The following is a 9,790-nucleotide window of genomic DNA, read 5'->3' on the forward strand; positions in this document are numbered from 1 at the left end:
GTGTACTGAAACTGATAAAGGAAATAGAAGCGTTTCTAAGACTTGTTCAATATCCTCCTTGTTTTCTCTGTGCCAGTTAGTTCGTTCTGAGTCATTACCAGTCATTACACAGATGCTGAATCCAGCCTGAGGCTTTTATTTCCGAGCACCTTTCTGATCAACACTCACACACCTTTATAGAAATAATCTCTTTACTTATCAGCAAACGGATGAGTAAATGGAACTTATGGGAATGCTTTAAGGTAGTGCAATGGCGATGCTTCTTATTTTTTAACCAGCTGAGAGAAGAAGCTGGTGTCTAAAAACAGACAACCAGGTTAGCAAAAAAAAAGGCTCAAATTTACCACTTTACCCTTTGATTTTATACTTTTATATAGTATAATTACTAAAATATATAATGTGAACATTGTTTAATGTTTTGTTAGCACCACTAAATGCTACCACTTCCATGCCTTTCCCTACAAAAATGAATGTGATGATACAACATCAAAAATCCTTATTTACACTCAGAAATAGTGCATGACAAATAAACATCAAATTTCCTAATTAAAATGGGGGTGTTCACACAGTTGTACACAATACTGGACACCAGTCTGATCGGGCGAGTTAATACACTAACATACCCAAGATTATACATGGCTTATATTTGAGAGTTTCTACAGAGCTTTGTCAGAACCTCTGGAGACACTAGTAAACACACACAATCCATGACATTCACCGCTTCTAAGTGACATTCTCAGGAGAAGAAAAATAAACCATGCCCACCATGGCTTAAAATCAGCAGACATGGCAACCCTGTGATGAACGGCTAATGGAGGTGGCCTACATAGCCACAGGAAATGAGGGCAAGATCTAGTGCCTTTAACAGCATTTCTTGTTATTCTGTTATAGTGAACTGAGAGACGCGCTCCACGTACCGGGTTCGTTTAAGTGAACAAGCCAGGACCCTGTTTTCAGCAATTACAAGAAGGGTAGTAGCCTAGTGGGTAACACACTCGCCTATGAACCAGAAGACCCGGGTTCAAATCCCACTTATTACCATTGTGTCTCTGAGCAAGACACTTAACCCTAAGTTGCTCCAGGGGGGGACTGTCCCTGTAACTACTGATTGTAAGTCACTCTGGATAAGGGCGTCTGATAAATGCTGTAAATGTAATGTAAATGATTGGATTGAAGAAGAACTTGGTAAATACATAGATCCTAACAGAAAGCGATGAAATGGCTGTTAGCAGAAGCTGAACCTGAGAGTTGCAATCATCGCTGAAAGGGGAGACATTTTTCTATGCAAAAATGATGCCTTCAGACAATGTATGAGCCTTTTGACTTACCATGCCCAGATATGTGTTTAAACAGAGTTTTATTGGGTCAGTTTTATGAAACCCTAAAGCCATGGTGACGGCTTGCACAAGGCTTGGTCACGTGGGATGCGAGCGTGTCAGGGTCGCCGAAGAGTCTCCACTCCAAAAGAAGCTGAAGTGTGGCAGCAACGTTGTTCTTAATGACCCTCACACAGCATCCCTCTTCCCTAGTTACATTCATCCGCATGCATCCTGTCTCTGGGCTGAAAACGGACACGCCGTATGCACACACCATATGCATTCAGACTGTCTGAGAGGTTCGGGATAAGCACAGCGCTATGCCGTCAAAAAACCCCACAACGTAAGTCATATCAAGCTCCAAGGTGGCGAAGAAGTGTTCTAGGTTGTAGCCATACTACAGCAGGCGGAGGATATGAAGGGGGTAAAAGCGCGGTGTGTTCTCGGGCTGTATACAGGTCCAGTGCTGGGTCCTGAGGGAGGTGAGGCAGCGCAACCGAAAACATCCAAGCCAGTCGCAGCCCCGCATTATTAGCCATTGTGCGTATTGTCACTGGCATTTTGCTGTCGCCAGCGCGCCGAGCCGATCCCAGCACACTTTCGAGAAGAGAGTCCCCCTAAAGACTCCGCTGAGTCCTCCCACTGAGCCGGGTTGTGCTGTGGGTCTGCTGACTGTGTTATCTGGAGCTTTCCATCACGACATCCCTGAGGACAGTCCTCTGCGTGTGAGAGATGGGGTTTAAACACTCAAACATTCATTTTACACCCATAGTTACATATACATACATAAGCATACAAAGTATGTATAAAATGCAATCTTTCATGATTTTACGATCCAGATTTAAAACAAGATTTCTGTTAAGAATGTAATTAAAACATTTTGTGAACAAAGCAGCCGTGAAGGTAAAAAGAGGAAAGTAAAAAAATATTATTCATCAAACATACTTGCATTGTATTTTTGCCACCCATGAACCCTGACAGGTAACCAGATAATCAGTGACATTCACTTCATCTGTCAAAATATATAATTTTATATATATAAATTAGACTTTTTGTTTTTTTCTTCACATTTGCACAGAAATCTCAGAGAACATGTGGTCATGAAAATTTGCCGTAGATCAATTGAAAAGTTATGAAAATGTTTGAAAACCCTGATTAGAGCTGCTCAAACACATTTAGAAATACATAAAACTCGTAATGTGTTTGGGCAGCTGTAGTTGCCCTAAATGAGTATATTTATTCTGCATATTTAAAATTTCACCTCACACCCCAAGTCACAATGGCGTTAATCTTTCAGAAGTGTTTAGTGAGGACACTGCCAGTCAGGGTAACTAACCTTATCACGAGACATGAGTTGTGTTCTTCTTTAATCTGGGGAGAAAGAAAGCCGTTTATTAGTTTCGTGCAAACGCACACTCACATACATACACACACACAGCACACACAACCCTACTGCTGCTTTTCATTAAAACTCTTACCCGTACCTAGCACCCTGAGGAGCATTTCTTCCTCTCCCTGGAGAGGATGACATTAGCAATTACCAGCTCCCCAGTTCCCCAGGTTTGACACACGAGGGTAAAAACACCCTGAGACATGCACAGTGTTATAGACACACACACGATTACACACACAGCGGGACATGAGGTTGCATGTTCTGTAAATAAGGTCAGAGTGAACGCACAGTGCCGTAATTAGGACTGCTTTTCAGCTTGCAGATCTCATTAAACGCGAGGGTCTGCACCACCGGCAACTCTGACCTTTCAAACACTGCATGGGCAAGAAATGTAAACCTTGAACCTTGTGTGTGTGTGTGTGTGTGTGTGTATGTAAAGTGAAGTGATTGTCACATGTGATACACGGCAGTACAGCACACGATGCACACAGTGAAATTTGTCCTCTGCATTTAACCCATCACCCTGAGTGAACAGTGGGCAGCGCCCGGGAAGCAGTGTGTGGGGACGGTGCTTTGCTCAGTGGCACCTCAGTGGCAGATCAAGATTCGAACCAGCAACCTTCTGATTACGGGGCCACTTCCTTAACCGCAAGGCCACCACTGCCCCAGTGAGCAGTGGGCAGCCATGACAGGCGCCCGGGGAGCAGTGTGTGGGAACGGTGCTTTGCTGAATGGCAAATCGGGATTTGGCAGATCGGGATTCGAACCGGCAACCTTCTGATTACAGGGCCTCTTCCTTAACCACTAGGCCACCACTGCCCTTTGTATGTGGAATATTTGTATGTGGAATAAACATTTAATCTAGCAGCTATTCAAATGGAACTGCTTACATTTGGCTTCCACTGCAATAATAATTTCTGTCACAATTTTGGCATGTATTTATTACCCTATAACTGCAAAATATTTCTTTATTGAAGCTATCAAGAGGTGTCTCTTGTGTTGTCGCTAAAAAACGAGTGATCACTTTTGTTTTGTCTTTTTAAGGTTCTGGGGTCTGTTTTCATCGCTAAATTTACAGGAGGATGCTTTTTAGGATTTAATTGAGCATCGGATTGTCAGCCCTTGATATGCCATTTATCCTGAGGAATATCTGAGAACTTTTTCTTTGTGTTCCATTTTGGCTGCTCAAACCATGCCAGAGAAAAACAAATATTATCGAAGTCAGCCAATAAGAATGAGTCTGTAATACTTCATAAAACTGAAGGCTTGCTTGGTTTGTAGCCCAACGGTATGTGTCCTGTCAGTGTTCCTCTGTTAAGGGGTGAGAACATGGCACAACAACGTGATTAACGGTAATTTAGCTCCCCCACCACCCTTTGGATGCAACGGTGTGAGTGTGCGTGCGTGCGTGCGTTCACACCTTACCTTTGTGTGTAGATGTAGATTGTCCTGCGTTCACATTGCTAAGATCAGCTGGCAGACCTACATACACGCCCCCGTAGTTCCTACCGATGCACACAACCAAGCAGGAGAACACAGCAAATGAGCGGTGAGTTAAGGGCATTTCGGAGCATGTGTCAGGTCACATGACCCACCTCCTTTTCTCCTCATCGGGGGAGCCCTCTTCTGTGCTATTGGAAGACAAAGTCACATAGTGAAAGAAAGTGAAAGTGATTGTCACGTGTGATACACAGCAGCACAGCACACAGTGAAATTTGTCCTCTGCATTTAACCCATCACCCTGAGTGAGCAGTGGGCAACCATGACAGGCACCCGGGGAGCAGTGTGTGGGGACGGTGCTTTGCTCAGTGGCACTTCAGTGGAACCTTGGCGGATCGGGATTCGAACCGACAACCTTCTGATTACGGGGGCCACTTCCTTAACCGCTAGGCCACCACTGCCCAATGAAAGTGCACCGCTCCCAGAGGCACTGCAATACTGGGTCCATGCGTGGAGCGGATGGAGCAAGCTCCTTTGCCGACTCCCTCTTCTAAAAATCCGCTTAATATGTAGTCCCCCGCTGGGGGATGTATCAGATATTAAACTGATAAGAACAGATACTACACTTGATCTTAGCCAAATGTGAGAGTTTGGACGAGGCTGAATCAAGATTTGACCCTCTGCTCCCTGCATCCAGGGGAGTTCAAGGCGAGAAGTGGGCAGGGACCTGAGAACGTGCTCCACGCAGGGAGCCTTTCAGCAGAGCCAGGTGATTGGCTGGTCTGTTCAGTGTTTGGGTACAGACTTGCTGCTGGTTCCCCTGCGGTTCTAATCCTCATCAGAGCCCAGTGAGGAGGTCCATGTGATTGTGTGTGTGTGTGTGTGTGTGAAAGAGTGTGTCACGGAGATTGGGAACAGTAGAGGAACCCTGTGGAGAGGACCTTCATCTTGTTAAGGTCATTTCTGATACTGATAGGGTTTCAGGAAGGCTGGGAGGATTCTGGGAGTTGTTTTGAAAATCACATCTTGCTCTGTAGCCCCCCCATCATTACCACGTCCTTCACAATGAGCAAAGGCAATTAAGAGCAATCGGGGCGCTCTCTCTTTCTCTCTCTCCTTCATGCATAGTTGTATCCACCCACCCACCCATCCATCCATCCATCCATCCATCAATTTGTCTGTATTTCGTTAGAATGGAGAGCTTTATTTTATATGTAAAATATGTGTGGAAGCATCATTTTAAATGTCACCTGATACATTTTCTGATTGGTGAATATAATAGCAATATAATGTATGTAAAATTGTGCAAGACTGTTCATGTTTAAATGTGGTTTAATGAACATATTAGATTTCCAGAACTGAGTTTTGAGAACTCAGTCTCCATCCTGGTGTCAAACATACATCGCAAATCGTAGTGTCTTTAGCTCATCACACTCAGAATCGTGTTTGTTTGAGATTTTTCATACATCAGAACTAAACAGGATAAAGAAAAGATACTCACACATCCTTTGAATCCTCAGCTGGACCTGGGAAGACAGAACACATTTGTTTTGTAATGTATTTTGAATTTACACAACAATTTAGTTATACAGTATTCATTAAATGAGTGACAGTAGTTCAGACTTTGATGTGTAGAATTGCGTAAGAGGTGATACACACAGAGACGACATGTTTTCTTAAAATTAAGTTTTAAATTATTAAATGTACAAATGTTTGTCAAATTCAGATCCTTTTTAAGTCACACTAGCTGTCCATACTTATGATTCAATAGGTGGCATCACCATACAATGAAATCATACGGCCTGTAGGAGGATTTAGGCATTTTGATATGACTACAGTGCTCCTCTCCTCTTCATGTATAATTAAGGAGTGACTTAGGCTGGTTCTTCCAAAAGCCCACAGGACAAACCCTTCTGGGCCACTTGAGGTAAATAACATAGGTAATTAAATAGATAATGAGTTTGAAATTGACTAATTTTGCTTTTCCAACATGCACCATGTGAAAAGAACAGTGACTCATCATTCTGAGCCTTCCTCTTTGTGTGTGTGTGTGTGTGTGTGTGTAGTAAACTGCTAGACTGCTGTAAGTCTCACCTCTAATATACCGTGAAGATGTCTGACTGTGGACTTGCTGTCATTGTTTACTCACTTCTAAATAAGGAGCCACACACACACACACACACACACAATTTTCTATGTAATAATAAATGTTTACATTGAATGTATGTGAAGTGTATGAAAGCGTGTGGTGACGTATACTGTACAAATACGAAAATGGGAGAGTGCATGTGAGCACGCACACACTAGCCCACATACACAAAAGGCATTAGCAAGAGGAGGGCAGCCTGTTCCAGTTCGAAAGAAGTGGACAGAAACGGAAAATAAACAACACACAATGAATCCAGACCTTGCATTTTAGGCTGGATTGCTTCTATTAAGAGTTCAGAACAGCGAGGCAGTGTAAGCCTGTCAGAAGTGGCTAGAGTATATGTTTAAAAAAGGTACTATTTATCTACACTATCAGTCAAAAGATTGGATGCGCCTACTCATTTACGGTTTTGCACTTTCTTGCATTATATAAAAAAACAACACAGGACTATAAAATGACATATGTGAGGTTATCTAATAAACAAACGTTTGTGTCTGTCCAAAGCAGGGAGCTTTTGCTGTGACAACGGGGACGGTTTGCAGCAGTTTATGCTGAACGCTTTCATATCATTCACTCGTGTTAATAAGCATCTCATGAAGCGGCTTTTAATAGTGACAATAGTGAACAAAGCACCCGTGAAGGTAAAAAGAGGCGACTCTGAAAAATATTATTCATCAAACATACTTGCATTGTATTTTTGCCACCCATGAACCCTGACAGGTAACCAGATTCATCTGTAAGTTTTACTACTCCTAAGCCCCGTTTATTTGTGAAAAGTGTAGGTTAGTGACTTGGTGGCAGAATGGTGGTCAAGTAGAATGGTGGAAGTCTCCCGCCTCCCTAAACTAGAAAATTGTCTAAAGGACATCAGAGTCTGGATGACCCACAATTTCCTCCTGCTCAAAGCGGATAAGACCAAAGTGTGGGGCCAAATGACGATTGACAGAATATAGATTGCAGTGTGCTGGATTTTCAACTGGTCCTAGTTGAAATCTGTAAAGAATTTGGGTCTGATGTTTGATGCTGATTTGTCATTTGATTGTCACATTAAAAAATTTCCAGGACGGTGTACTAATACTCAAGAATCATTGCTAGAAACTTTCTCTCCATCTATGATACAGGGAAATTAGTTTACTCATTCACGCATCTTGACTGGATTACTGTAATTCTCTGTTTTCTGGTTGCTGCTTCATTGAATAATCTTCAGACCGAGCAGAACTCTGCAGTCAGGGTTCTTACAAACACTAGAAGGTATGATCACATGACACCTGTATTTTCTTTTTTGCATTGGCTTCCTGTTAAGTTCCATTTTGAATATTATGCTTATCTATCTTATCTTACCTATAAAGCTTTGCATGGTCTTGCTCCAGTTCAGCTTAGTGTTCGGTACACTTGCTGTCATTTTGTTGCTAACTCATCACTAACATTCTTGTTTTTTTTTCTATCCTTCTCCATCCACTACACTGGATAGTAAATCCTGCCTCGGGAGTTTCCTGGTACGGAGTGATCACATGGCCGACCTCCATGGACTGTCCATACTGGCCCTCTGGTGACCCCATCTGATACCTGCTCAGCTGCTGGGACTCATTAACACATCTGGATGCTAATTCATTACACACATGTGAACTGCAATAACCTTCATATGCCATAATGCCGTAATCCAGTGCTAAACAAAAGAGGAGGATGGGTTCCCCTTGCTGAGACTTGGATCCTCTCAAGCTCTTCATCAAGGAGTTTTTTTCCTTGCCACTGTTGCCTCTGGCTTGCTCACCTGAGGCTTTAAGCACTGTTCTGTTTGTTAGGCATTTTTGTGACAATAGATTGATTGATCGAAATGTTGGTTTTTATAAATGTTTCATGCCCCAGTCCACAATAGATTTGCATCCCTCACTTTTGGGAACAACTGTGTCATGGCATTTCTCAAAATGAGCAATTAGCAATGAATCACAATACATAATTTTATAACTGTAGATTGATGCCATATTGCCTGTATACAACCTGTAAGCACCTTCATGAGTCCAGCCGCACTCCCATCAATTAGCCACCAAAGCCGGTGAAGCAGAGCGCTGAGCGGTTCATAAGTGCAGCTACAGACTGATTCACCGCTTTGTGAGTGTGTGTGTGTGTGCGTGTGTGTGTGTGTGTGTGTGCATGTATGAGTCATGCTGTATCGGTGCTCAGGTGCCAGACAAGCTGGTCGAGCTGCTGAGCACATCCACTCTGAAGCCCACGCAGCCAAGCTGACGGCGCCGAGAGAACAACGCAAGCACCTCTCATTCTGTCTCATTCACACTCTCCATCTCTCCCAAACACATAAACACAAACACACCCTCGTGACACACACTCGGCTCCGGCCACGTACACAGTAAAGTTCACTGCGGACTCACTGCAGCCAAACTGACACTGGTCCACACAGGTGGAGACGAGAACTCACCTCCTCCTCCTGCAGCGCTGGTCGCCGTGGAATTCCCACAACCCATCTCCCGGCAGCTCTGAGCAGGCAAGGTGGTGAGGTGAGGGAGGGACTAATATAACGGAGGGGCAGGCAGATGAAAAAAGAGGGAAAGATGGGATGGAGGTGTGTTTCTCTCTCTATCCCTCTTCCTCTCTCTCCAGTGCTCCAGACGTCTCCTTTGAGGAAGAGCAGTGTGAGGACTCCAGCGAGGAGGGCGAACACTTATACAGGGAGGCAGGGGAGGGAGGGAGAACCGAGTGAGGGAGAGAGGGGGGGGGTGCTAGTCGGTACTTCCTCAACCCTGGAAGGTTGCCCAGGTTACAAGAAGTGAGGGCGAGAAGAAGATATAGACTGAGGCAACTTTTATAAAAAGAAAAATTAGAAATGGCTGAAGAGCTTGTCCTACTGTTACCCTCTTAATCTTCCACATGAGAACTTACTGCTGAAGACTCCAGTGAGCATGATGGCTTCTCTTCTATTCAGGTGATGTTACCCCAGTGTCCTGAATGATCATTAACTGTGAACGGATTGTAAAAGATGTGTCTCCTGAAGGGTGTCACTTAAAACGCTCATTTAAAATACTTTTGCTTGTCATAAGCCAGTGGGGGCTATGGCTTTTGTTTGTTTGGCAGTATTGAGATGTTTTAACAGTATTTCACTTTGAACTGAATATTGAATATTGTTATCGGTTTTATTGACTCCCACCACTAATAGCAGGACGGAGACGAGATGTCACTCCATAGGGCGCATCAAGGAAAGACAAAAGAGGAAAAGGACCTTTAAAACTTATAACGATATTTTAATTAAAATCAGATGGGTATCGAGGTCCATGCCTCTCTATGACCTTTTTTGTTGTTGTTGAGACAAGTTTTGAGCATCAGACAACTCATTTTGTTGTCCTTAATACTATTGTTTTCATAATCTATGCCTTGGTACATGTACATATTGTCCTTCTCCAAAATCGCTTAAAAACTTGCCATTATGTAAGAAACACCATAGTAAACATGACAAACTACCATCAACTGTATATAAAAATG

The 9,790-nt window shown here is 43.3% G+C and overlaps 1 protein-coding gene and 1 non-coding gene across 3 annotated transcripts; both read right to left on the reverse strand.

Annotated features, from left to right (window-relative positions):
• Positions 1 to 406: 406 nt before the first annotated feature.
• LOC114765200 (overexpressed in colon carcinoma 1 protein homolog) lies at positions 407 to 8,930 on the reverse strand. Of its 2 annotated transcripts, none has more exons than XR_003742589.1 (6): positions 8,733 to 8,930; positions 5,651 to 5,675; positions 4,305 to 4,340; positions 4,135 to 4,214; positions 2,262 to 2,687; positions 407 to 2,035 (listed from the first exon to the last, which is right to left on the reverse strand). XR_003742589.1 is itself a non-coding variant. In XM_028955280.1 (6 exons), the coding sequence occupies exons 1-5, from the start codon at positions 8,776 to 8,778 to the stop codon at positions 2,683 to 2,685; spliced, it is 192 nt and encodes a 63-aa protein (XP_028811113.1). In that variant the 5' UTR covers positions 8,779 to 8,930; the 3' UTR covers positions 407 to 2,035; positions 2,653 to 2,682. The 2 variants fall into 2 exon arrangements, 1 of the variants encoding a protein (XP_028811113.1); XM_028955280.1 differs by having other exon boundaries at positions 2,653 to 2,687.
• On the reverse strand, positions 4,615 to 4,800 carry LOC114765425 (U2 spliceosomal RNA). Its single transcript, XR_003742619.1, has one exon. It is a non-coding gene; the product is annotated as a U2 spliceosomal RNA (small nuclear RNA).
• Positions 8,931 to 9,790: the final 860 nt, after the last annotated feature.

Source organism: Denticeps clupeoides, chromosome 15, assembly GCF_900700375.1.
Source record: "Denticeps clupeoides chromosome 15, fDenClu1.1, whole genome shotgun sequence".
Classification (NCBI taxonomy): domain Eukaryota; kingdom Metazoa; phylum Chordata; class Actinopteri; order Clupeiformes; family Denticipitidae; genus Denticeps; species Denticeps clupeoides.